The sequence below is a fragment of the Larimichthys crocea genome, chromosome VI (genome assembly GCF_000972845.2).
Source record: "Larimichthys crocea isolate SSNF chromosome VI, L_crocea_2.0, whole genome shotgun sequence".
NCBI lineage: Eukaryota > Metazoa > Chordata > Actinopteri > Sciaenidae > Larimichthys > Larimichthys crocea.
In genome coordinates this window covers 851016-878445 of record NC_040016.1, presented here as the reverse complement: position 1 = coordinate 878445, position 27430 = coordinate 851016, and the positions used below count along the sequence as shown (strand labels likewise).

At 41.9% G+C, this 27430-nt stretch overlaps 1 protein-coding gene across 5 annotated transcripts in view; it reads left to right on the top strand.

Annotated features, from left to right (window-relative positions):
- The window catches only part of kif21b (kinesin family member 21B), a 55096-nt gene that overhangs the window by 9618 nt on the left and 18048 nt on the right, over positions 1-27430 (top strand). For 4 of the 5 annotated variants that reach the window (XM_019264865.2, XM_019264867.2, XM_019264869.2 and 1 more), the window contains exons 2-24: positions 12827-13049; positions 13349-13531; positions 14449-14598; positions 15713-15847; positions 16171-16380; positions 16563-16678; positions 17303-17498; positions 18531-18720; positions 18868-18931; positions 19871-20101; positions 20876-20999; positions 21101-21239; positions 21530-21718; positions 21861-22060; positions 22142-22249; positions 22749-23065; positions 23629-23812; positions 24291-24494; positions 24608-24709; positions 25212-25377; positions 25823-25883; positions 26091-26139; positions 26834-27078. In XM_019264865.2, coding sequence (XP_019120410.2) covers positions 12827-13049; positions 13349-13531; positions 14449-14598; positions 15713-15847; positions 16171-16380; positions 16563-16678; positions 17303-17498; positions 18531-18720; positions 18868-18931; positions 19871-20101; positions 20876-20999; positions 21101-21239; positions 21530-21718; positions 21861-22060; positions 22142-22249; positions 22749-23065; positions 23629-23812; positions 24291-24494; positions 24608-24709; positions 25212-25377; positions 25823-25883; positions 26091-26139; positions 26834-27078 — 3786 coding nt within the window. The remainder of the gene's footprint in view (positions 1-12826; positions 13050-13348; positions 13532-14448; positions 14599-15712; positions 15848-16170; positions 16381-16562; positions 16679-17302; positions 17499-18530; positions 18721-18867; positions 18932-19870; positions 20102-20875; positions 21000-21100; positions 21240-21529; positions 21719-21860; positions 22061-22141; positions 22250-22748; positions 23066-23628; positions 23813-24290; positions 24495-24607; positions 24710-25211; positions 25378-25822; positions 25884-26090; positions 26140-26833; positions 27079-27430) is intronic. The other variant, XM_019264866.2, reaches the window with a different exon arrangement.

The following is a 27430-nucleotide window of genomic DNA, read 5'->3' as shown; positions in this document are numbered from 1 at the left end:
CATGCCTTGTCTGTTCAGCTTTCTACACAGCCCTGCCCCACTTTACCTGATAATATCAGCATAAAAATGTGACACTTAAGACCCCTGGAGTGCTTAACAGATCCCGATCTAAAATCCTGGCTTCACACCACATTTTATGTGTTATGCACTAGTTCGTCGTCACGGGACCTGGAAACCTGTTCACAACAGAGTAAAAAAACCCAATGAGGCCATGGTATTGTGTATTAGGACAGATCTTAAAGTTACGATGACAGTGTGTGTCTTAATTCCTGGAGATGGTGAGATACAGCTCAGTTAGTTGATTTTTCTTGAACAGTCGACCTAGCCCTTTCCATACAATGTAGGACAACTGTCCTTGAAGTCTGGCTCGGTTAAGAAAACGCTCTTGTTAACATCGATGAATCAGTTCCCTCACTGCATGCTAACACATCCAGTCAAACCGATGAGCACAGTATATGTGAGTCCTGCTCTGCCTTATCGCTGGTTACCAATCGGCAGCAGTGCCTTGGGCTACGGGGCCGCCGGCCTGCGAGGTTAGCTCGATAGATAAGGTTAACACAAAGGCTATGAGCAGTGGCTCACGTGGATTGTATGTCAGAGTGTGGTGGTGAATAGACTGTTAGTGCAGCATGAGATGAGTGTGTGAAAATACCTCTCAGTCTAATCCAGGAAGCAGAGAATATCCTCTATTGATGGAGGGTATGTTTTCAGTTATTGTTCCCCATGCTTCTACAAAAGAAAGAGTGTTCATTGTTTCCATGTTGGGCAGGGTTAAACACCGGTTAATGGCATTCATAATAATAGTTTTATGACATGCGATGTAGGGCTGCAGCTAACGTCTACTTTCAGTGCTTAAGTCAGTGGTTCTTAACCTTGTTGGAGGTACCGAACCCCACCAGTTTCATATGCTCATTCACCGAACCCTTCTTTAGTAAAAGATAAAATATGATTTTTTTTACTGGTGCACAAAATGAACCGTGCATTAACATCACCTTGTTCAAATAACAAAACCAACACAGTGCATGAACTCACAACAACTTACCTCAGTGTGACTTCTGCTGTTGCCTTTGAGAGACCAGTTCAGATATGCGTGGCTTCACCTTGGCAATTGCCAGTCTCATGTCATTTTCACAGCAAAGTCTGTTCCTTTTCTTAGTTTTTATGTGCAGTATCCTCAAAAAACGATTGCTCACAAAGATATGTTGTAACAAATGGTATAAAAAATTCCAGGACGGAGGCTCCACCGAACCCCTGAGACCGACTCACCGAACCCCTAGGGTTCGATCGAACCCAGATTAAGAACCACTGGCTTAAGTGCCTCATATTTGACAACATTGAATGTTTGGCGTCCGGTCTGTCCATCACAAAGTCATCAAATGTCTTGTTGTGTCCCACCAACACGTCATGAAGTGTCCAAGAGATTAAAATTTGAACATCTACTATTCCATGAGAACTGGATCACAATCTGTTCATGAATAACACATGATATGACTGAAAGCTCCAGAACAACTACTAAATATAAGAGGAATTCTCAACTAAAGATATTTGCATACTATCACGAGACAGCTATAAATCTGCACAATTTAGCAGCTGGAACTGGAGGATGTTTGATTGTGTGATCACCCAGAGATTTGTGATTCTTTTTCTCTCGATCGATCCATTATCTGTTTCAGATTTAGCTAAACATACCTGAGGACATCCTAGTGGCCTTGTAGTCACACTGAATTGCACCAGACACGGCGCTCTGGGTGCACCGGCACGTGTGCATCAGTGTGTTGAGACTAAATGGGAGTGGCAGAAGGTGTCCACTCCGAGTCTGCCTGCCACCACCTGGGCAAGCCAGCTGTCCACACCCAGCGCCAGCCCCCCTGTGACTACTGTCCCACTTCCTCTACACATGCTCATGAATGTTTGCTTATAATATCTTTTTTGCTTCCCCGTTAACCTATTCCACGCTTAGTCAGCTCCCCCCACCATTTAATTCATGCATCACCTCCTCCGTTTGTTGTTGTCTTTGTGTCTACTCGTCTCTTTTTTTTTATCCTGTTATTCTGTTGCCCTAAGCCAAGGTCAGCGCTAGCCAAATGCAATTTCTCACCCCTCATTCACTTTTAGTCGACGCCAGCTTATTTCATTCATAGCTAACATGGCCTTACCTTGCCAGGGACAAAGCACAGTCAGGTGCACATTGCTTATTTATGCCATAGACCGGCATATGAACCTCTAACCGTGTGTGTGTGTGTGTGTGTGTGTGTGTGTGTGTGTGTTTTGGCTACTGGCCTGTTAGCCTGCTGTGAAGTCAGGCCCATGTGGAGGATTGGACGGCAAAGTGAGAGACAGACAGAGTGAATGGCCTCTATCCATACCCCATTATGGGCAAGTGTGTGTTGTTATTTCACTCATACCCAGAATATTTATTTGATTACTGTAAGAGCATGGCATACACATAAGATGTCTTTGATGGATTGTGGTTGATAGGCGAGCAGATGGATGGAGAGATGGAGAGACAGGTCGATTGGAGGCAGAGAGAGACAGTTGATGGTTTTATGTCCGGAATCACTGCAGACAGCTGATCCAGGAAATTAATTGGAGTACTGATTAAATGGGGAGGGTGGACAGAAATGTCTCCTGTAGCCCAATAATCAAAAATGGTGGCATTAAGCTGCTCTGTGAGTATGTTTCCCGGAGGAGTTTGGTATTACACTACAGTCATTCTTTGATTAATATTCTTAATTTATGAAAGCTTTAATTAGGCAAAATATTGCTTACTATAAATATTCATGATGCTTGTGATTTGTGATTGTGAATTATCATACTGTGTGTTTAAATATTAAAAGAAGTATATATTTGACTTGTCTGTACAAAATTTAGTACAGACATTCATGGTTCCTAGTGGATGAATCCTACTGACTTTGATGATCCCCTGATTTTTCCTCTAGTCACTAGAGGAAAAGTCAGGGGAGTCTAGAGTCTAGTGCCACAATGAGGTCTGTTGGATGGATTTACTTTTCATGTAGCCCAATCATCAGGTCAAAACATGAAAAAACAAATGACATTCCCACCAGCTTCAGCTGCACTTTGCACATTTAGTCTATTAGCAGTACATATTAGATTAAATAAAACCCCCTTTTGAGTCTCACTTGTCAGCTGAAATTTGGGACAATCCCTGATCAATTAACCTTGAAACAAATGTTTTTTTTTTTTTTACATCCGCTCTGATTTGTTGCTCATTTTGTTAAATGTTTTTTCTTCCAGTTTTGACCTTAGCAGCCACTGGTCTGCCTCCCCTCCATCAATCGCTGCACCTCGGGGCCTCTCTCGTTTCATCCCACAGTCACTGATATGCCCAGAGCTCCTCACCCAAAATAGGCCAAGCCAATTTCCTGAGTTCTCAGGGCTTTTCATGTCAAACATACGACGATCTTCATGAATTGCCATATTGTCCCTCCTCTCCTCTTCTTGTTCTCATTTTCCCTTCCCCTCTGTTTCCCTCTGTCTTTCTATTTGTTTGACTCTTTACAGTTGAACAAGAAAGAGGCACATACAGGGAGAGGTAAACGGTTCAAAGAGCGTTAATCAGCTCCACCTCAACAGTTTTGTATCAGGTGTACAGCCTGACAAAGGCTGCTATCATGTGTTGCCAGGACACTTCTGAAGACATCCGTCATGTCGTTTTCACATAGAACTGTTGCTGTAGTTTTCCAAGAAGAAACGAGAAAAGGGAGGAGAGAAGAGGAAGATGGCCTGCACTTCTTCATTTTTAAGATAGTATTATTTTTCCATGGTTGTAAACCTCTTTCTGAGTATCTTCTGAGTTATCTTGTCCCCTGTTGTTCTGAGAACATGTCTCCTACGTGCTCGCATTGAGTGATAAGAGCTGCTGTTTTTTCATGGCAGGTCAAAGAGAGGAAACACACACTTGACGTTTTGTTCAGTTTGACGTAATGCTTATCTTTATCTGAACTTGGACGTGACACTGATCTTTTTTTAGTATTTTTTTCAATGCCTAGCAATGATGCTGTTTTTCTGTCTATAAAAAAATATTCTCACACCTGAAAATGCTGTTTATAACCCCGTCTGTGGGCACACACACACCTCTGTGTCAGTTGGGTTAATCCTAATCTGAATTCTGACAATAACACTAAAGCACTAATCGGAGGTATGATACAAGCAAACAGAACAGAACCAGATGGAGACACTGGGCTCTTGTTTATGTAATCTCTGTTGGGTGAGTTACATGGAGTTAATCTCTTTTAGAAAGGGAAACGCTGTTCTGCTCAGCAAATAACTAAAGAGCTTTTATTTGGTATCTATAAGGTTGGAAACTGTGCAGAAGTAAAATACGAGGAACTCTGATTATCCATAACAAAGAAATTGTGTGACTTTATTGTTCATTTGTAACTTTATTAGCATTGTTTCTTGGTCATTGGTAGATTTGCATTTACAACTGGGCATACTATAAACTGTATGCTGATTAATATGCAAAGTGTTGAGTTTGGCAGCAGTTCAAGAAACCATTTTATATTCATGTTTATTTTAAGATCAGTTTAAAGGCCTGTTTGATAAATGGAAGCCATTGCTATAAGTGTGTGCGCATTATTTCATTTCAATTGCTTACAGGCTTTACGAGAAATCAAGCCTGTGGTGTGTGTGTGTGTGTTGAGCCAACACCCCAGCAATTGACAGTGTGGTGGGACTGTGGTGCGGAGAAATCAGGAGGGATGCATCCTGAAGCAGTTTGGAAAACCACTTGGATACCACCAACAGGCACAGACAGGCTTGGAATTAAAGGGCAGCACCTTTTAGCGTGAATAGCATTCTTTGGAAAATTAATTACAAGGTGACTTTGACCTGTGGCATATTGTGTCATGACATTTTCTTCAGAGGTTTTCTGTGGAAATGTAAAACTGTTGTTGTCACACTGTGTTCTCAGTCTTGAGGACTTAATAACGTAAATGCACAAAGCCAACATGCATTTATTAGTGCTAAGTATACAAAAAACATTAATTTCTGTCTGTCTTCCACTTTGTTTTGCACTAATATTGAGCTCTTAGACAATATTGTGTAATGGCCACAACTAGTTTGGCATCTAGGAGCCACTGGCAACTAAACCAGCACTCATTATATAAAGGAAATGAGTTGTGTGAGAGAGGCAGGGAGAAGGAGAATGGATGCGATGACAGGTTTTTACTCTTGTCTCTCTGCTGAGTGGTTATTAATGAGTGTAACGACAACAAGGGGATATTAAGTCTCGCCACCTTCTACTTTGTCAGCCCATGTGGGCGAGAGCAAGGCATCAGCATGGGGCAGGATTTGGGTTGAGGATACAGACACAGTGTATTTATTCCTGCAACCAGTAGTACAGAGGTCTGTTTTGTGTTTGTGCAGTTTTCAAGAACATTTCATGCAGTTTTTGTTGAGATCATACAGACCAAATTTCATTGAGATATATGTACGGTAGATATGTATAATCCTGCCATATTTAAAGCTGCTTTTATTGTCATGGGGCAGTGAAACAAGCTGCACGGCATGAAGCATTAATATGTTGAATGTGACCATCTGGCATCGTGTAAGACCAATACCCACCCTTCTTTTAGCTCTATTTTGGTCTCCACCATCTCTGGTGCTCAATGTTCACCAGCTTACTTTGCCTGTTTGCTGTTGGTGCTGAGCAATTAGTGTACAGAGGGGTTTATCACCATTTCCTCACTGAACGCTGCTGTCTGTGCACCTGGAAACTGTAACTTTCTCTAAGTTACAGGCTGTAAAAAAACAAAACAAAACCGTGAAAGACAGTAAAACTGTGACCTGACGGAGGCTGCAGAGTCTGGTGATAATGATCTGTGGATTCATCTCTGAACCACCCATTCCACATTATATGTACATTTTAATGATCGTTAAAAAAAATAATTGATGCATTTTTAATGTCGTCATCTTAACAGCAGTGTACTTTAGAAAATCAATCTTTTGTGTGCAGACACACTTCCATCAATGCAGAGTTCTGCTTGAGTGGATTCATCTGCTTTTGTGTCACATCCATGTGTGTATGTGAGTCAGGACAATGAATGAGTGTGTGTGTGTGTGTGTGTGTAAGCCACAGTGTGTGTCTGACTTTCTTTGGAAAAACAGAGTTGAGAGGTAAAATATGGGACAGGGAAAAGGAAACAAAAAGATGTGGCTTCTGTCCTCATCAATCAGGACAGGTTGGCCTCTCTGATCCTCATGAATGAGAGGATTTTGGGGGGACCGATGATCTGAGATCAGCACACTCACTGCTTGGCAAAACCTGATCCTTAAAACACAAATCAATTCTAATTTACAGCCTCCCTTTCTAGGATTTACTGTGTAAACATGGTTTTCTACTGTATCTTCCATCCTTCACCACTCATCAGTGTCCTTACAGCACAGTTAGTCACCTGTGGAGCTTGTATTCTCTACCTGTCAGCACTACCTTTCCTAGATGGCAGAATGACTATTCAGTCATCTGTCAACAGTTATTGGATCTGCTGTGTGGTGGGAGGAAGTGGGTTGACTGTGTGTTTACATTTAAAACAGTTGTTAAGGAACAGACATTGTGTTTCACACCTAATGACAGATTTCTGTTTTTCCATTATGAGGATAATATTTGATCAATAGAAGGAAAAAAAAAAAAAAGGTGAGCCGGAGCGAGAGGAAGTAAGGCGGCGAGGAAAAGTCCACATTAGCGATTAGTCTATGCTGTTATCAGGAGAAAAAGGAAATGGGACTGGCCCCTCTGCTGCTTCTGCCATTCAAGCTTTTATCCTGCTAGTCTGTTTTCACTGGCAACAAAGCGAGGGAGGGCTACAAAACATGCAGAGGTGTGAGGACGAGGACAAGAGCACAGGGACAAAAGAAGAGCTCTATATTTTCCTGTGCAGTGGTGATAAAGCTAAAAACCGGGGAAGACAGACGGTTAACGATGGAATAGTTCTTGATTGAGAAACTTGATCAGAGTAGATGCTGTCCTCTGATAAATGGACAGTGTGTTAAAGGAAACATGGACACAGCGCCGGCTTCCTCCACTGGCTCTGTGCCAGAGGAGAGACAACAGAGCTCAGTAACACTCACAGCTCCAGAGAATACGATTAACTCTGTCTCTTTATGTGTGTGTGTATGTGGGCACTGTGTCTTTACTGAAGTGTTTACATTAGGGAAATGAGCTCTCTGGCTATCACCGGCCTGTTCTTTGAAGGTTCAGTGAGCAGGACAACACACACACACATACACACATGCACACACAGGCATTACTGGCACCAGCTATCATTGGCAGCGATCACAGTGGGCTGATTTTATTGGTACTCTGGGCTTGTTGGTAACCGACTTGGCATTTGGTTCTGGATTGTGACTGGAAAGCAGGTCAACAGTCTTAGGTGAGGATTACTGTATAATTGGCGTATGATCGGGTATTAGAGTTTTGTGGTCTGTAATTCGCACACCACCAGAACACCATTATATTTTAATGGTGTAAACACAAACATATGCTGTCATTGCACATTAGGAGTCCCTAAGCAGTGTGTGCAGTTCCCAAGGAAACTGGACCCTCCTGAAGCGGTCCAGCTGAAGAAGAAAAACAAAAAACTGGACACTAGACTAAGAGTCTCTATTTCTGTTAGCATTCATAGTGTGCCCGACTGTGTCCATAGTGAAAATATTGTGGTACGAATAAAATAGTTCTTTCATATTGGGAATGGCTTTTGTGCACAGCACAGCCCTTTAAAATAACCTGTACAAAAAAACCCTGTAAAATAACGTGTACAGTGCATGCCTACATATTTATCAAAGTTTGATTCTTTCAAATCAGAATTATGAATTATGTTTTTCTCTTATGACTTTTCCCCCAAAAATATGAAAACTTTTTACTCTTAAAATGACAAATTTGTCTTGAAATATTGTGACTTTTTCAGAAAATTCTGACTTTTTCTAAAAAGGTTATGATTTTTTGTCAAAATATGAGGATGTAATAAGCAAAATAGTACAATTTTAATGATTTTTTCAAACTATTTTTCGAAGAAGATAAACATATTTTCCCTTTTCTCTTATTAAATATACCACAATCTTTTAATGCATTTTTAAAAATATTTTGAAGGTTTTTGAACCTTTGAAAGTGACAGCTGGAGAATGACAGGAAAATGGAGTAATGACATGAAACAAAGGAATTGAACCTTGGGCCACTGCGGCAAGGACTAAGCTTTTGTACACGGGGTGCTTGCCCTATTAACTGGACGGCCAATGCATATGTATGATTGTCTTAACACAAGCAGACATACACAGACTACATAGAAACATTAAAATTAGCAACATTTCAAGATTTCCTAAACCAGACCAGGACTTTTCTGGCTGAAATAGAACCACACATTCAGTACCAGCATGCAACACTGTATGATATGATATTAATGCTGCAGACACATTTCAGCATTATGGGGTTTAATACCCAGCCATGCACACAAACAACACATTTGCTATTTTTGCTGACCTTCCGTCTGCTCTTTTCTTCAAGCCCATATTTTTCACCCATAAGCCTCCACTACTTGTGCTCGCAACACAAACATGATACCATCATAACCCCATCTAGACATAACATGGCACTTCTGTTGCAGTGGCACCGGGGCCTCGTCCTGCTCACTGAGGCCAGTCTGGAACCGATCTATCACCGAGGCATCAGCATTTCCATATACTCTCATAGTATGTTTTGTGATGTGAGCTGGATGTGTGAATTATGGAGCCCCTGTGGAACTTAATGGCAGCTTTAGGACTCCCTGCTAAGTGTTTCCACATGTCAGAGGACAGGATACAGTGCTATAGAATTTCTTTTCATTCCAGATGGTAAATCATACTGTAAATCTGTAGAGCTGAATCTGGAGAGATTCATATTTTGTTTTGTCACACCTTGAAGGAGGAATTTGAAGAATTTTACGGTTTCAAAGGCAGGAATCCGATGATGGAGGTCTTAAATGTTAGAGAGGTCTTAAGGACTGTGTTGTGAGATGTCTGCCGCATCCTCAGGCTGCAGATTGTTTTACTCACAAGTCACGCATCAAAGATTTTTCCTGCTGTCAGGGTTTAATACGGTGACTGTGCTGTGTGTGTGCATGTTTGTTTGTTTGTATTTTTTTTTTAGTCTGGTTGTAATTATCCCTATTGGGTTTGATAATTATTATAATAAATGAATTCCCTCAGAGCCTGTGGATAATTAGTTTTTGACTCGTGTGTGTGTGTGTGTGTGTGTGTGTGTGTGTGTGTGTGTGAGAGAGTGTGACAGAACTAGGTTTATAGCTACTGACAAGATGGGGGTAATAAATGCAGATACATGTGGATACCATATTTGTACCTGTACATTCATAAAAAAGTACCAAACTCAGAGGAACTCAGGGGTGTGTGTGTGTGTCTGTGTGTGTGTGAATATGTGTGTGTTGCTTCTTTCAGGGACTCTGTTTAGTCCTCAGGGTTTTTAAACCATTTTCCTATTAGTGTGCAAAGATGAGATGAGACAGACGCCTTAATTTGCTGCATCAGGGATCAACAATCTGTTTCTCTGTGTTTCTCTCTACGCCTCACTCTCATACAGACATTTAATCGTGTTGTTATGGGCTATTTATAGCTGCTAAATGTCTTCTACTGAGTGTGTGGTCTGAGGGTGTGTGTGTGTGTGTGTGCGCTGGATGTGTGTGAGTGTTTGCTGTTCCGATCAATGTTATGGATCACATCTTTTGTTGGTGCAGCTGGCTTAAATGTCCATCCAGCCAGCTGAGCCTTGGTGTGTGTGTGTGTGTGTGTGTGTGTGTGTGTGTGTAAATTGATTATTTATAGCCGTTACATTTCTTCTCCCTGTGGATCGCTGACAGACTGTCATTGTTGTTTTTGTGTCTCTTTGTTTGTGTGTGTGTGTGTGTGTTTCTGTTCTTGTCAGGACTTTCTTGAATTCAGCCACATGTAGAACATTACATCTAGATAATGATTTTCATTCTGCATTTTTGTTTTAGGTTAAATTAGATTTAATAATTCAGTGTATAAAATATCAGAGCCCAAGCTCGTGTCTGTAGATTTTTTGTTTTGACTGACCCACCATCCACCCAAAAAATACTGTCGTACATTGATATAAAACAGAGAAAAGCTGGAACCAGCAAATTTTGATAAATGACTTCAGTAATATAAAAAGCACTAAACACAAAGTTCAGCTAAAGCTAAAGGAAAAATCATGGAATCAAGACTGAAGGCTTAATCCCCTGATGACCATGCATGTCTGTACAGAAGTCTTATTGCAGTTCTTCCAGTAATTTGATGTATTTGACTCTGCACTAAAGTGGTGAACTGTCGACCAAGCGTGCAGTCAGTGGTCAGTGTGAGAAGAGGCCAAGTACAAATAGCTTACTGTCTGCAGAAAAGACGCCAAGTTAAAATCCAGAAAGTATTACTGCTGGGATGTTCTTTCTTTCTTTCTTTCTTTCAAATGTCTGCTGTTAAGTGTTACACCTGACACTTCTGACCTATAAATATTGTGTACAAAAGACGGTGTAAACAGAAAAGTGGAGCAGAATGACCTCCAACCCTTTTACGATACAGCTGCAGCTCTCTCTCTCTCTCTCCCTCTCTCTCTCTCTCTTTCTCTTTCCCTCTCTCTCTCTCTCTTTCTCTTTCCCTCTCTCTCTCTCTCTCTCACACGCACGCACACACTGATCGTCCTTTGTGCAGAGCCAACACACTTCTCTTCGCTTGCATCCACTCTATGTTAATAATTGGCTTAAACAGCACTCATTTGGGATCTGTGGTTTTACAGACATTAACCTCAGTGTGAAGGTCACCTCCAGTAATAAAAGGGACTCATCTGTCTGCAAGCTGCTTTGTGAGTCACACTGTCTGCGTGGCAGAAAAAGGTAGTCGGGATAAATATGCTGCTGCTGAATTGGTCTCTTCTAATGTCTTTAATTGTTTCCTGGAAGACCCTCTCCAGTGTCGCCTCAAGGCCTGAAAAGGTCCAGAAAATACTGTTGTCAGCTTTGTGTGTGTGTGTGTGTGTGTGTGTTTCTGCAGCACTATAAAACAACGTGGGGTGAAGGGATTATTGTGAGTGTTAGCGGTGGGTGTGGTTCTTTATGCATGCTGAAGAGGAACCATGTGTGAAGGAAAGATAGTACACGAGGTCGTTTTTAAACCTTATGTGTACTGTATTTGTTTCTACAGTCTCTGTGTGTGTCTTTGTGATCATCCCTACAGCAGCTGCATGTGGTTGGGGATTTCTCTAGCTTTTTATTGACTGTGTACAGTATCTGTGCGTCTTTGTTGCAGCATCCCATAGGGATGGTGCTTTCACAGCGTGCGGGGGAGTTGATTTGCATCCCCTGAAGATTGAACCAGGGGGTTTAGCATGTAGAGAGGTGGACCGAGTGCTCCAATACTGCTGGCTCATGGCTTTTTTCTGCAGCTTAAAGTGATTACCTCCCCACTGTGTCCACATTCTGCCTTTTAAAAGCCCAAGATTAACAATGCGGGATGGGACAGATCTCCTGTTTTATGAGAGCAACGTTAGATTTACCTGATTAGCTGATTTAGCTTAGATCTTTCCCCACAATTCATGATTCCTGCAGCACAAGCAAAAGAAAAAAAAGTGTCACTTCTTTAACAACTCCACTAATCAGCCATCTTGGCTGGCGAGACTTTCTGTTGCACTCCTGGCAAACAAGTTAAAATGATGCTAAATTTAAATACTCGGCTCTCATTCTGTCAGTGAGTTCAGAGATGTTCAGGCGCAGAGGCTGCTTTCCTTTGGACTCATCTAATCAGGGATTATTTTACAACAGGGATGTCAGGTGAAAGCAATTAACTGCAGTGAACCTACCTGTCAGGATGGGAAGCCTGAAGTCCTGAGCAGCAGGATTAACAGACAATTTAATGAAATATTTAATTACATCAGCGACTTACTGACAGTAGTTTCTGTCTGGACTTTCTGTTTCATGCCTCTTTACTTATTTCAACAGCACAACAAGCATAGTAATGTTATGTGTTTTGTCCTCAGGGTTGTTACAGATTTCTGTTTAGTTCCACACTATAAAGTTGTGTGAATGTCTTGTTTGTCTTTTGTAAATCAGACCTCAGAGTCTGCTCCACTCTCCTCTACCCTGTTTGACACATGCCAGACACTGCTGCGCTCTCAGAAAAATGTAGGGTTATTATATGTTCCTATATAATTACCATGTAGTAGTTTAGTGTAGAGCACTAAACCACATTCTGCTCCTCTCAGTGGAGATATTTTATAATTTCAGTGGTCCTATCAACTATTCATGAAGCAACCAAACAAAGAAGAGAATGCAGGGGGGGGAAAAAGATGATATCTGGTTTTGCTGTGTTGATTTAGATTCTTTAAGAGAACATTGCTCAAAACATGCAGTAAGCTTGCATTCACAACAGATTCCAGTGGTAATCCAGTTCCATGTTCATTTAAACGCTTCAAAATGTCCTTAAAGCCATCGTCTTAGAAACAGCAGAAAATGAGTTTAGATGTATCTTCCCAGAGCTGTGGTGTTATAGAGAGATCATTATTTTCCTGTCTTGGCTTAGATGTGGATGTCTTTCCTTTATCCTTTCATAATGTACTCTCATATTCTCTACACTGTTTATATGTGAATTTATCACAAGCTCAAAGCAGAGTGTGTGTAGTGTATGTATCATACTTGATCAGCACAGTGCACAAAGGCATCGGCTTGTCTGCAGAGTTGCGCAATGACACCTGTTCTACTTTTTTTTGATCTATGGTGATAGAATCATTTTATCCATTCACTGACGTCTGTCTCCTTTTCTTCTCCTCTTTCAGGATTCGTCCTCAGATGGCCAAGGAGAAGATAGAAGGCTGCCATGTGTGCACGCTGGTCACACCAGGAGAACCGCAAGTCCTCCTGGGAAAAGACAAGGCCTTCACCTATGACTTTGTTTTTGACATCGACTCTGAGCAGCACAACATCTACCAGGCCTGTGTGTATAAGCTCATCGAGGGCTGCTTCGAGGGCTACAACGCCACCGTGTTCGCTTATGGCCAGGTATGATAAGTTTGATATTAAGGACTTTTATTGACTGATTAATAAAATAGAGCTTCATAGCTTTTATGAAGTGTCCATTTCAAATCAAAACTCAACTACCATGCTCTCAGGAACAAGAGTAGTTTATTGCTTATTGAATGCATATTGAGACACACTGATGTGGTGCCAACTAGCAACTTGAATATCCAGTTTGTATATTATATTTACCGTACATAAAGGATGTATAGGATATAGGATGTGTGATGTTTAGGAGAGGACAGTAAGTGAGATCTCATTATGGTTGATAAAATGTGTTTCAGACGGGTTCGGGGAAGACCTACACCATGGGGACAGGCTTCGATGTGAATCTGAGCCAGCAGGAGCAGGGCATCATTCCGCGGGCAGTCCACCAGCTGTTTGAGGGAATCCAGAACCGGAGGATGCGTGCCCAGGAGGCCGGCAGCCAGCCACCTGAGTTCAAAGTCACCGCTCAGTTCCTCGAGGTTAGCGACGTACTCATGTGGATATTTGGATATCCACATGAGTATTTGGAGGATATTTGTGGATGTAGAACATCATGTTTAATCTCACATCTTAACAGTGCAGTATTGTTGTTCTTTCTTGTGATTGAACGTGCGTGTGTGTGTGTGCTAATGGATGTTGGTCCATATTAACTTTAACCAGATGGGACAAAACAGGGAGACGAGAGAATCAGCCTCCTCTTTTACAAACAGGAAGTGACAACCCAGTGACAGATGGGCAGGAATGTCTACTCGTGCTTTGTTGGTCTTGATTAATGTTGTCCATTACCTCTGACATTACTGCTCATCACTGCGGGGGAGAAGATGGATAAGAGCGAGGGAGGGATGCTTATGAAGGAGCAATGAGATAATATGACAAGTAATCATTTCCTCCCAAGGTTTCTGGCAGGCAGATATTTGGGTTTGTCTTTTTGGGGAGGACAATTGTATACGTGGGTGTGTGTGTGTGTGTATGATCTGATTACCTTAATAATGATTCTGTAATAACATTTCTGATACAAAGCCATTTGTCTTTCTAGCTTTCACGTGGTTTGTTCTGTTTTCTGCCCGTCCTTCTCGCTGTTGTTAGTGTGTTGTCTGCACATTCTCAGGTCAAAAGGTTATCTCTGTTGATGGTAAACAGATGTGTATGTGTGTGTATGTGTGTGTGTGTGTGTGCGTGTGTGTGCGTGTGTGTGTGTGTGTTTGGCAGTAGGTCGGTGGGAACAGCTGAGCTTCCAGTCGACCTCTGTGGCCCTTGGCCCTCATTGGTCATTCATTTGACCTTTTGTGTAAATAAGAAACACAGCTGTGAGAAAAGGGGTGAATACGTTAAATAATTGAGATGAATGATTATGTTGTAGTATTGGTAAATAAACCGCAGCTCCTTTTCATTGCAGTTGTACAATGAAGAGATCCTGGACCTGTTTGACGGGGGCAGAGATCTGGAGAGTCGGAGCAGGAAGTCCAACATTAAAATCCACGAGGACGCCAGTGGGAGCATCTACACCACTGGAGTTACCTCCAGACTGGTGCAGTCAGAGGAGGAGGTGGGTGCATGTGTGTGCTGGTGTTTGTATCGTATGTGTACATCATCCACATCCATCATTTTAACATTTCTTTTACAACTTTCTATTCTATTATTATTACTGTATATTCTACGACATTTCTTGTCTCAGGGTCATACAAGTGCATAAAGTTATAGTAAAAATCATGTTCTTAGTTTTTTCAAAGCTTATTTTCTGCTTTAATTCTTGACAAAATATACATTTAATAATGCACTCAGAGCATGCAAGCTGCCAAAGATCCCCTTCCACCCTGAAAAGTCTGGCAAGAACCATCTGGTGGTCGGTTGTCAAAAACAAAAATTAGGTCGAGGATAACAAGAGGAGACTTGGCTCTAACATGCTGCCTTTAAGCCAGGCTGCGTAAACCCGTGGGGATATTTTGTGTGAGTGATAGAACTCTGTAGGGTTTGATGCAAAACTGTTTGAGGGTAGCTTTCTTGAGGAATTGCCAGGGCTGAGTCACAGTTATCAGAAGGGAAACAGATCAGCAGTGGCAGTATGGAAGAAGGAGCATTTGATGGGGTCAAGAGGGCAGGAGGACTGTCTGCTAGTGGAGATGTGACGAGCCAGAGACAAAGAGGTTAACAGAGGTGGCAGGTGGTGATTTAGGGGAGGGGGCTACAGTAAATGCTGGCTGTGAGAAGCTGCTTTGTTTTGGTTTCTTCCCAAATCAGTGATGGAGTAGAAAGAAAGATGTGAGTAGATTCAGTGTTCATTCAATGGTGGCAGAAAAAAAGGAGAAGAAAGGCTGAATTATGTAGAGGTCATCTCCAAAAATTCAGACTGAAACAGAGACAAGGAGAGACAGATGGGCTGTCCTGTGGGAGGGAGGAAAGAAAATGTCAAACAAGGTTTGGGTGGAGATTTGTGAGTAGAGAGGGCGAATATAATAAGAGAAAAATCCTTTCATTTTGAGATTCAAAAAAGCTCAAAGAAATGTTTGAAGTCAGCCATATCAGTGGTTTCCTGTCGTCATAAAATACACTGACATGGGTGTTGAGGTCTAATCTTAAGCAAAAAGAAAGTTGTCATTCATTTTTGAAGTCTTTTTTTTTTTTGTTCATAATCAAACATTAATACTGTGTGTGCCCTGTAGCTGCTGCAGTGTCTGAAGCTCGGCGCTCTGTCCCGCACAACAGCCAGCACTCAGATGAATGCCCAGAGCTCCCGTTCACATGCCATCTTCACCATCCACCTCTGTCAGATGAGAGTGTGCCAGCAGTCACAAATGGTAAGGTTTGGTTTGGAGTGGAGTGGTCCTCAGTGAGCCTGTTATTACAACCACTATTTTCTATTAGGTATAAATTGGTAAGCTGGAGGAGGAAGAAGGTATAAAGGTGGGGTAGGCACTGGCAGGGGAAATGACATACTGAATGAGGGAAAAGGATATTTCTATATTTTGGGAAGAGCAAAAAATAAGAAAAAAACTAATAAAAAACAAAAGAAAAATAATGTAGTATTACAGTCATTGTAGCATTAAAGGTGATGAAATAATTGCTATTTTCAAGCAAGATGCTCATTTACAATTGTTTTTTTTTCCACCCACACTTGCAGAACGGAGGAGCAGAGAACGGAGGAGCAGAGAACGGAGGAGCAGAGAACGGAGAGTTGAACGGTGTGGACTCCAGCCCAATCGCCCAGCCGGAGTTCGAGACGCTGATGGCCAAATTCCACTTTGTGGACCTGGCTGGCTCTGAGAGGCTGAAACGTACAGGAGCTACAGGAGACAGAGCTCGAGAGGGAATCTCTATCAACTGTGGACTGGTGAGACAGACAGAAATAGTAATGTTTGTGTGTGTGTGTGTGTGTGTGGGTCCATGTGTGGGTGGTATGATAGAAAACACGTAAACAAAGGAAATGTCAAAGCCTGCTCTTCCATTGTTTGCCTATAGTATTGTATTTAAATACTAGTTTGTAATACATTTCTGTATGCGTGTATTTTGTAGCTGGCGCTGGGAAATGTGATCAGTGCTTTAGGAGACCAGATGAAGAAGGGAGGACACGTCCCCTACAGAGACTCCAAACTCACTCGTCTGCTACAGGACTCACTGGGAGGCAACAGGTACACACACACACACACACACACACACACACACATAGGTGTATATACAGAAAAATTATTCATATCGTATAAAAACCATATAATTGTGGAACATTGCGTAAGATTAATAACCTAAGGAAGGAAAAATCTGGAAGTTTGTTTGTTAAGGCAAGTGGTCTGTAGAGCTGAAATTATTAGTTTAATTAGTCCACTAATGCATCATGGGATTTGTAGTTTACACATGTGGTTGATAATCGATTACATTTCAGTGATTTTTCTTAGCAAAACAGCTAAAATGTAATTTTTCCACCCTCTTAAAAGTGACTTTTTGTGTCATGTCATGTCATATATAATACAAAAAAAAAATCTTAATATAATAATAATTTCACTATTTTCGGACATTTTATAGACAAAATGATTAATTGAAAAAATAGCAAATGAATTGACTATTACTATTGAATGAACTGTTAGTTGCAGCCATAAAGCTCTGGTTTAGTTATTGACAGTAGTTTTTTTTAAGCAATGGGGGCTCCTGTTATGCTTGTAGGAGCAGGCAGGAATTTTCATTTTTCAACCTCAACATTGTTATACTGGATGCACAGCTGCCTACAACCTTCATATTCTTCCTTTCCTAACCCTCTTCAGTCGCACAGTGATGATTGCCTGCGTCAGTCCGTCAGACCGGGACTTCATGGAGACGCTGAACACACTAAAGTATGCCAACCGAGCCCGAAACATCAAGAACAAGGTGGTGGTGAACCAAGACAAGACCAGCCAGCAGATCAGCGCCCTGCGTGCTGAGATAGCCCGACTTCAGTTGGAACTGATGGAATACAAGGCGGTGAGTGATGGATGTTTGTAAGAATTCAGGGAACATTGTGGATTGTGGAAATGGAAAAAAAAAAGAATGGGGAGGTTGGGGAATGATAATGAGGAATGAAAGGTGGCAGGTTGAAGAAGAGAGCGAACACATGGCTGTCAGTGTAACTGATGCAATGAGGCCATAAGAGAGGGGTGAATGGGGTGACATGATGGATGAAACTGAGAATAGGAACTGAGAAGAAGAAGAAAAAATGAAACTCTAATAGGGGGTAAGGGGAGGTGGTATTGGAGGGCGAGTAAGAAAAGCAGAGGCCGTGCCTGCAGCAGCTGATTACTCCATCAAATTAAAGATCTTTACTGGAACACACACATCCATTTATGCATTTACTATAGTGCCTGAGTATGAAGAAGATTAATCAGTGCAACATCAGCATTTTACAAAGTAATGCAGAGATAAATTGATCTTGTAGCTGAGTTTGCTTGCGGAGAGAAGCTCTGTATACGTTCTGTGCAACATGGTTTACCTGCTAGGGGCCATTATGCAGCCAGATTCAGAAATCGGAAAGGAAAGTCTGCAAAGAGTCTCCACTTTTCCACCAGCTTTGACCGCCGAGGCTACAAGAAACGAGCAATCACTTAGTGACACTGTCAGTCTATTATGCTGAGGGTTACTACAGTTACTAGAGGGAGTAAATGCATGGCTACAACGAGGGACTGCGAGCTGACCTCGATGTGGTAATAAGAGATGCGATGTGACTGGAGTCAGGAAGTAATGGGGTGTTGGATTGGTGGAGGTAATGATGTCTGCGAGCTACTGACTGGATTAAATAGTGACTCTGTGTTCGAGCCTTCAACAACAGGATTCTTTCAGTGTTAATCATTCAGAACAGAACAATAGCTGCCTGAAGAGCCCAAACAATAGCCTTGTGTTTGGTTGGACTGCAGCATCACATATCAAGAATCACTCTTCAGGTTTTTTGGTCATAACATGTGTCTTTTCCCTCTAAAATGTTTGGTGGTGTTCATGCTGATTGTCTTAATATCTGTGCAGGGGAAGCGCGTGGCGTGTGAGGATGGCTCAGAGGGCTTCAGCGACCTGTATCAGGAGAATGCCATGCTGCAGAGAGAAAGTGACACACTGCGCCTCAGGGTAAAGGCCATGCAGGAGACCATCGACCACCTCAACACCCGTGTAACACATCTGCTGGCCAATGAGGTCAGCACTCTGCTGACCAAGTCAAGTACGTGAACCCCTTTTAAAGCATACTTATATTGATTTCTATGTGACATAAGTATTAATTAATATTAATTATTTCCAGTGACGCATTATTATCGCATTGACTGCTTTCTGTGACCTGACCCTCCGCTGCTTTTGATCTGTACTGTAGGTGAAGGCAATGAGGAGATCGGGGCTTTAATCCAGAACTACATCCGAGAGGTTGAAGAACTTAGGTAAGAGCTTCTAGGATGACTTTGCTTACTGCCATCACTGCACTGAAACCACACTATAATCAAACCTGAAACTGGGACAGCAGTAACTTTATAAACTTTGTGACCTGATTTTTGTTCATTTCTTGTTTTTTAAAAGTAGAGTCTGATATAGTGCTTTCTTGCTGCAGAGTGAGCTGAGGTTATCTATACTGCTCTCATTTATGCCAGTGCAGTATGTAGCTGGAGCTGACAGCCAGTTAGCCAAGTTGAGCTTACAGTCTGGAAACAAGGGGGAAGAGCTAGCAGCTCTGTCTGTAGGTGAAATATCAGCAGCTCTAAAGCTTCTTATGAATTTAACTTTTCATTTGTTATTTCTTCTTTAAAAAATTACAATCAGTGGCTTTAATTAGCTTTTTATTAGATTAGATATATTCATCCCACCACAGGGAAATTCACTTGTGACAGCAGCAAGATATATAAACAAAAGTAGAGGAGGCCAAAACAAAAAAGAGACACAATAAACACAGAGAAATTAAACAGACAAAAATATCTAAACTACACAATGACCATGAAAAAGTAATCAATCTTCAAAAACAGGACTGTACAGTACTGAAGATAAGTGTGGCATAATATATAAAGAGTATTGTAGTGTAAAGTGACCATAGTGTAAGTAATCTTGCAAAGAAGTGACCATAATATAAATAGCATTACAAAAGTAAGTGACCATAATATAAATAGCATTACAAAAGCAAGTGACCAGATAAATAGCATTACAAAAGTAATTGACCACGATATAAATAAGAACTGCAAGGTATAAATGAAAATAAAATGGAATAAACTAGAAAACAAATATTGCAATGAACATGAACAGGAGACGACAACAATCAGGTGGTGCAGGTGTTGTACAGTCTGACAGCAGCCGGCCTGAATTTTTTCTGTTTTCTCTTCTTCCTCTGTCAGAACCAAGCTCCTTGAGAGCGAGGCCATGAACGAGTCGCTGCGACGGCAGGCGACCCGACTTTCCTCACGTCCCACGTTCCCGTCCTCCAGTCTCAGCCCTGCCCCAGGTCACCCCCCTGGCTCCTCCCCTTCTCCAATGTCCATGGAGGCCGAGATGACAGACGTGTTACGTCGGGCCAAACTGGACATCGAAAGGCTGAAGAAGAAGGAGAGGAGGCAGAGGAGGATGAGGTTACCACATATTTACATCATAATTTAAAAAAAAAAACAGTTAGTCAGTTAGCCATAAATCTGAGCTTTATGTTCATTTAATTTCTTATTACTCCCTCTAAGCTCTTGTCAATGAACCAGTCCTTGTTTTAAAGGCCAAGAGAGTACATTATTTCCCATATACTCTTCCCTACTCATTGCTTCTCTCTAGCTTAAGAGCCACAACACAAGTCGATTAGGGCTTTGGGATGGCCGGCTTCAGAATAGAATTGGGATGCAGCCAGTGCTGAGTAGAAACGCTGGCCTGGACACAAAAAGCCCTAATTCAGTCAGCCAGTGGGTCATGAGAGAGAAGAGTACACAGCCTAACAGGCTAATTGAGATTTAATGGCATGGAGATGGACATAGATGGGAATTTAGACATGGGATGGTTGTAAAAGATGGAGCAAAGGTGAGAATAACATTTAAATAGCTAGAAGGGCAAGACGAGAAGACTTCGCTAATGACTTCAGAGGTCTGATTTTGCTGTGAGCACTTGGCAGCGCTCCCAAAGCTCTTGTGGTGGTTGTTAGCAGTGTGTGACATCTCACTTACATGGAAGAGAGCATTTACAATCAATGTTAATGGACAAAAAAATGCTCACACTACTGTAGTTTTAACCAGATAGACAATCAACAAACAGTAAATCAAAGAATTTGAGGATAACTTTCTGAAAGAACTTTTGATATTTATGTCTTTTGTCAGTGCCAGCTAGGACCTGTCTTTAACAGTCGTGCTTTTTTCCCCCTCCTGCAGTCCAGAGTTGGAGAAAGGTCTGAAGAAGCGAGTGAAGCTGCACACTCACGAGAATGGAGAGAACGGGCAGAGTCGTGAAAACGGACAGAACGGAGAGATCGATTCAGACGACAATTACACCGAGGTAAGCTTACATGCGTGTCAGCATTCATAGGAGTTTAAAGCGGAAAAAAAACAAACTGACAGTGACAACAGTCTGATGTCTCTGCGTGTTTCTGTGTGCAGGACATCATGTCTCCGCTGCAGGAGGAGAGCGGCTGTGATGAAGATGAGGGAGAGGACGAGGAGGAGGGCAGGGAGGAGGAGGACGGGTTTGACAGTGACGAAAGCCTGGTGGATTCAGACTCGGACTCTGATGAGAAAGGTGAGAAAGGTTTGATACCTTGCTCAAGGGCACCTCAGCCCAGAAGATGAATTGACCCCTCTTCAGCCACCAGTACATGCCGGACTTGAACTGGCCACCCTCTGGTTCTAAAGCAAAGTCCCTATGGACTGAGTTACTGCCGCCCCAATCTTGAATCTGCACAGCAGTTTGTAAAATATGAATCAAACAGTACCTAATAATGTGGTTTGATGTCAGAATATCAGAATAAAAACAGACAATAAATTATGAATTGAATTTAATCTGGCATCCTATTTTTGACATTCGAGCAGCCAACTTCCAGGCGGACCTGGCTGATCTGACCTGCGAGATCGAGATCAAACAGAAGCTGATAGACGAACTGGAGAACAGCCAGCGGAGGCTGCTGATGCTGAAGCTTCAGTACGAAGAGAAGCTCATTCTCCTGCAAAACAAGATCCGAGACACTCAGCTGGAGAGAGATCGCGTACTGCAGAACCTCAGTGAGTTGATGCATCATGGGATTTGTAGTTAACGCATGTGGTTGGGTGGTTGAAACCCAGAAGTAGGTGGATCAGTAGAAAAGTAAAAGTGTCATGAAAGGTAGTTTCCACAGGTAATTAACATTATTACATGGCTGCACAGTGTCCATGGAGAACTATACAGAAGAGAAGGCCAACCGAATCAAGCAGGAGTATGAGAAACGTCTCAAGGAGATGAACCGAGACCTGCTGAAGCTGCAAGCGGCACAAAAAGAGCATGCACGTCTCCTAAAAAACCAGGGCAGGTACGAACGGGAGCTGAAGAAACTGCAGTTAGAGGTCAACGAGATGAAGAAAGCCAAGGTAAGGAGCACGGATGAATAAAATAGTTTGAGCAGGAATATTTGTGCAGTTTAGAAAGCCTGACCTCTCTGCTCTTCACAGGTTACACTGATGAAGCAGATGAAGGAGGAGCAGCAGAGGAGGAGAATGGTGGAGGCAAAGAGGAACCGTGAGATCGCTCAGCTCAAGAAGGAGCAGAGACGACAAGAGGTCAGACAAGCTTCAGCTACATTTACATATTTGTTACCGCCGTTGACATAACTTAATTCTAAATTCAGTGCTGTATTTAAAGAATGATTCGCACTGGAGAGTGTGTGCAAAAACATAGTCAGTTTCTCCATCTCTTTCTCCACCTGACATTAATAAAGTAATTTGTATTTGTATTAAAAACCTGATTTATGTATCATGTAAATATTGTAATTTTTGGTATGGCTTTTATGTTTTGAAGATTAGTGAATACTCTGCGTGTATTCATATCCATTTTATTTGTTTTCCCTCGAGGAGAAGGCTTATTAATGAGCATGGACACGTTTAGACATGCTGTGGGCCTCATTCATAATCCTGTTATTTAGGTTTTCATCCTTAGTTTTAAAATCCTTCCATGATCAGCACTTTGCAAGCCTGTTTTGCAAAAGGCTCAGGAACAGATGAAGATGACTTGAATAACAAACATATTAAAGGCCTGTTTCTCTCCCTCCTGTCCCATCAGTATCAGATTCGAGCACTGGAGTCTCAGAAGCGGCAGCAGGAGCTGGTGCTGCGCAGAAAGACCCAGGAGGTGACCGCCCTGCGGCGCCTGGCCAAGCCCATGTCAGATCGTGTGGCCGGGCGAGTGGCCCGCTGGAACCAGATCCCCCCGGTTACGGACTCTGGAGCAGAGTTATCAGCCAGCACTACGGCGAGCAGCTCTGAACCTGAGACTGGGAGGACAGTGAGCGGGCTGGTGAGACAGTGGAACAACAAAAACAATGTGTTCGGATACATGGGAGAGAATGAAGGGAGCATGGATGGAACCAGGGTCATTAGGTAAGATGGGTTAATGTAGCATAAACTCAACTTTACATGTGCACCTGTTAACACTGTTTTTCATGCAGCTGTATATATTCATAATGTGAAGGGGTTGCCTCTTGACTTAACAGAGGTTTACAGTAAGTTTCCGCTCATTGTTTAGCTGTCTGGCCACAACATTACTTTTTTTTATTCACTCTCACTGCTCACATATTGCTTCGGTTGCAGCAGGCAGCTATTTTCATCTTTTCTGTACACAACCAGACAGACAGACACATAGTGACTATAGCTACACTAGGTCAACACAGTGGAGCATTTAGCAGCTGAAGAGCAAGATATTTCCCTAAGGTGGAAACAAACATGACTCCAAATAAATAGTAATGCTCACCAGTTCACCATATAAGCTTACAAGGTGATGTAAAGGCTAATGTTGTGTTCACAACTTGATTTATTGTTTCTTGTTTCAGTTACTGCAGGTTTAATTTAGTTTCTCATCTATCCGACTTCTGTTGCATCTTTTGCATTATTCATGTTCCTCTCCTCTCCTCTCCTCTCCTCTCCTCTCCTCTCCTCTCCTCAAGCAGCAGGAAGAAGTTGCAGCGTAAGCCAGCAGGCCTGGGTAGCACTGGAGTGGCAGGCAGAGCTGGCAGTTTCTCCAAGTCTGCCCGTCAGAAGTGGCAAGCCCTGGAGCGTCGCATTATGGACATTGTCATGCAGAGAATGACAATCTCTAACGTGGAAGCCGACATGGATCGCCTTATCAAGGTAGGAATGGCCTTCACGGTTTTACTCTAGATTAAGATGGGAAATAGTGGTGTTTGAGATATTGTTACAGGGATTATAGTTGGTTTATCACTTAAGAGGACATGGAAAAAGTGTGTTGTGATATAATCTACCAAAGCCAATATACACTGTGAGATGAGCAGTAGTATTAGAGGGGATTAAAAATCAAAACACATGTGCAAAGTGGTTTCAGCAGCAGAACTAGTTTTGGAATTTACATCTTAGTCACATCTTTGTCTCTTCCTTCCTCCTTTCATCATAGACGCAGACTGTTACAATCACACATAAACATTTTTCTTCTGATCTCTGCTATGTCTGAATCCTCACAGTTAAAGTGACAGAAAGATTTAGGAAAATGAAAAAAAAGCTTTTGTATATTGGAGATAATCTTGTAAGTTTGGCACTGATTTTATTTATTTTTTTTGCTGTGTGTGCGTGTTTGTGTTTTTTGCTGAGTCAGAAGCGTGAGGAGCTGACGGTCCAGCAAGAGTCGCTTTCACACAAGAGGGAGGTACTAATGGCTGACGGGGAAGGACCAGAAGCAGAGGACCGCCTCCTTCTGGAACTTAACGAGGAGATTGAGGTGCTGAACGCCAATATAGACTACATCAACGACAGCCTGTCTGACTGTCAGGCTACCATTGTACAGATAGAAGAGACCAAGGTATGAGCCCTACACACACAAACACACACACACACACACACTGATGCTTGGTGTCCAGCTGTGAGAACTGACAGAAGGCCTCTAGTAATGCGGAGGATTGTGTTTTCCTGCAGGATGAGCTGGACTCGGTGGACACCTCAGTGGTGATCAGCTCCTGCTCACTGGCTGAAGCTCGCCACCTGCTGGATCACTTCTTGAAGGCTTCCATAGAGAAAGTGAGTTAGCAAAGAGGCCGTCCTATTAAAGTTGAAGTCCATGGGTGTGTTTTACAAGCTTAGAAACATAAATTTGCACTCTGTGTAAAACCTAGAATAAGTAATTTGCTCACACAAAATGTCGATAAAATATGTAGCTTTAACATAAAAAGTTGAAGAGAAGAAACAAGTGAGTACAGTAAATCCAAATAATTTATGGCATCATATTGTGCTACAGGCAAAAATGTATTCATGGTATTGATTGATGTTGCAGTGACATTAACTCAGTGCTAGAAGTGAGTGAGGTGCAGCTGCAGTGTCATCTTGTGGTGTTTCTTTGTACTGCATGTCAATGTCAGGGGTGTATTTCTCGATACAAACAACCAATAAACACCTTTATGAAAACTAAAGCACTATATTAACTTTATGGACTTATTTCTTATGTTTTATGTCATGCAATTAATAGCAAATCTAAACCTTTAGTGTTTGTGTGTGTGTGCATTATCTTCTTTGACCTCTGCAGAGTTTACAAGTGGCTCAGAAGGAGGCTCAGGTCAGACTGCTGGAGGGTCAGCTGAGACAGACTGATGTGATTGGCTCATCCCACAATCACATAATCTTGGATGCCCTGCGAGAAAAGGCAGAATACATCCCTGAACTTCAGGCTCTCATCCATAACGTACAGCAGGGTGAGTGGTGGTTTTAGTTTGTGTGACAGTGTGTAAGACTTTATGCAATATAGTGCAACTTTCCTGCACTGTCTTTTTTTTCTTTCTTTGTTACCTTTCTCTTTCAGGTAGTGTAATATTAACATGCTAGCTTTGAGGTGTGATGAAATCTTATGCAGGAAAGTATAAAAGACTGTTATTATCTTGCTTAACCATCCAACAAAAAAAAAAGAAGTAAGTAATAAAGTTAAGTTTTATATTAGTTTGTCTCTCTAAATCATCTGTTCGTAACATAATATCTGAGTAAAAAACACAGAAAATGATGAGCTTTAATCAGCTTCAGAGAATATATTAAAACTGAAACTGCAGTGAAAGATATTAGATTGGAAAATGTGCTACATACTGAGTGGCGGTGTTTGTACGGTGTGATGAGGGCTGACAAGTTGCATACTTTGTGTATTTCCAGAAAATGGTTATGCCAGTACAGACGAGGAGCCGTCTGAGTTCAGCCAAGCCTCTGACAGCAGGTGAGACTGCAAGTCTGCTGGCCCACGCAACATCTTCGATACACAACATCACACAACATCCTCCTCTCACCTGAGCCTCTTTTTAAATCTTTTGCCACTACCTGCTAAACTCCTATTCTACAAAAAACATCATGTTCGTTCTGTACAATTCTGACTTAAAAAATATAATAATGTGGTTAATGATAACTCTCGTCTTTTTTTCTGCAGTGTATCTCAAATGAAAGAATCCAACAGCCAAGACGATTTCAAGATGAAGGTAAAGCTGATTTGTGTAGTTCAAGTGCATAGTTGTTATTTAGCTTCATTTCAAACAGTAGCTTTAAATCCACATTCTTCCTCTTTACACAACAAAGATGTCCGCTGTCCAGATATTACTTCCACGTTTTTGTTAGTGTCATCATCGTGCTGCACCTTGCAGTTATCCGAGCCAGTCAGACCTTTATGAATCACGATATTGTCGGATGACACCAATGTTTTTGGTGTAGTGTTCGTGTTTATACCTTTGCTCTAATTTTCACATTTTGTCAACACAGTTTGTCTGCCATAGCTGTCATTCTTGTTTGAACCATAAGGTGGCAGTAAAAGCAAACACTTAAAAAATCTTTTGCTTCTTTAAGCTTGGTATGATATTCTTAGGAGGAGCTCCGATTTGACACCATTCACTCATATCCTCTTGTTACTGCTGTGTTTTCCTATCATTTATTATGTGTTTAGTTATTGTTCTTCTCTGTCCCGCCTTTGTTTTACTTTGTTTTTGACTATTTCGTTTTGTTCGTAGTATGTTTTCACATTTTCCCCCCTGAATGATGTTTTCAGGATGTATGTTCATTTTCTTTTGTGCCTTATTTAAAATCAGTCTTTATCTTCTATCCCACTGTTGTACTTCTTTCTCATTTTAATGGTCTCAATGGCCCTCTGTAACACAAATGGTGCGCACTTTTTTCGCCCAGATGGAGCCCCGTCTGTCAGCTCAGATGAAGGCGGTGTCGGCAGAGTATCTGGGTCCCATCCTGGACCCCTCATCAGGCAGCAAGCAGCAGCACATCACCAAATCTCTGGCTTCTCTAACGGACATCCAGGAGGATGGCCTGAGCCTGGCGTCAGCAAGTCTGGGGTTCAGCCTGGCCCTACGAGACTCCTACCACAGGGACCGGTCATCCCGCACCATCAGCCTACCTGTCAGGGGACACACCTTGTAAGTGAATGATAATAATCACTGAGATGAAGCTAGGGCACAGCATATCCTTTACGTGTTACCAGGAAAAGGGAATGAGCTTAGATTTTGTATTTTATACCATGAATTATGACCTCACAAGTAATATATGGCACTGTTTCTGATACTTAAGAATTACCCCGTCTACTGCAGTTCCCAACCTTTCTCAACAACCTATACTTAATCTATACTTTACATGAAGTGTAGATTGAAACAACCATTTATCCATCACTTAGTTAGCTATCAACCATTTATCCCTTAAGTTTAACCAGCTGTCAACCATGTATCTATCATTTTAGCTGATCATTAACCATGTATGTGTTGCATTTAGCAA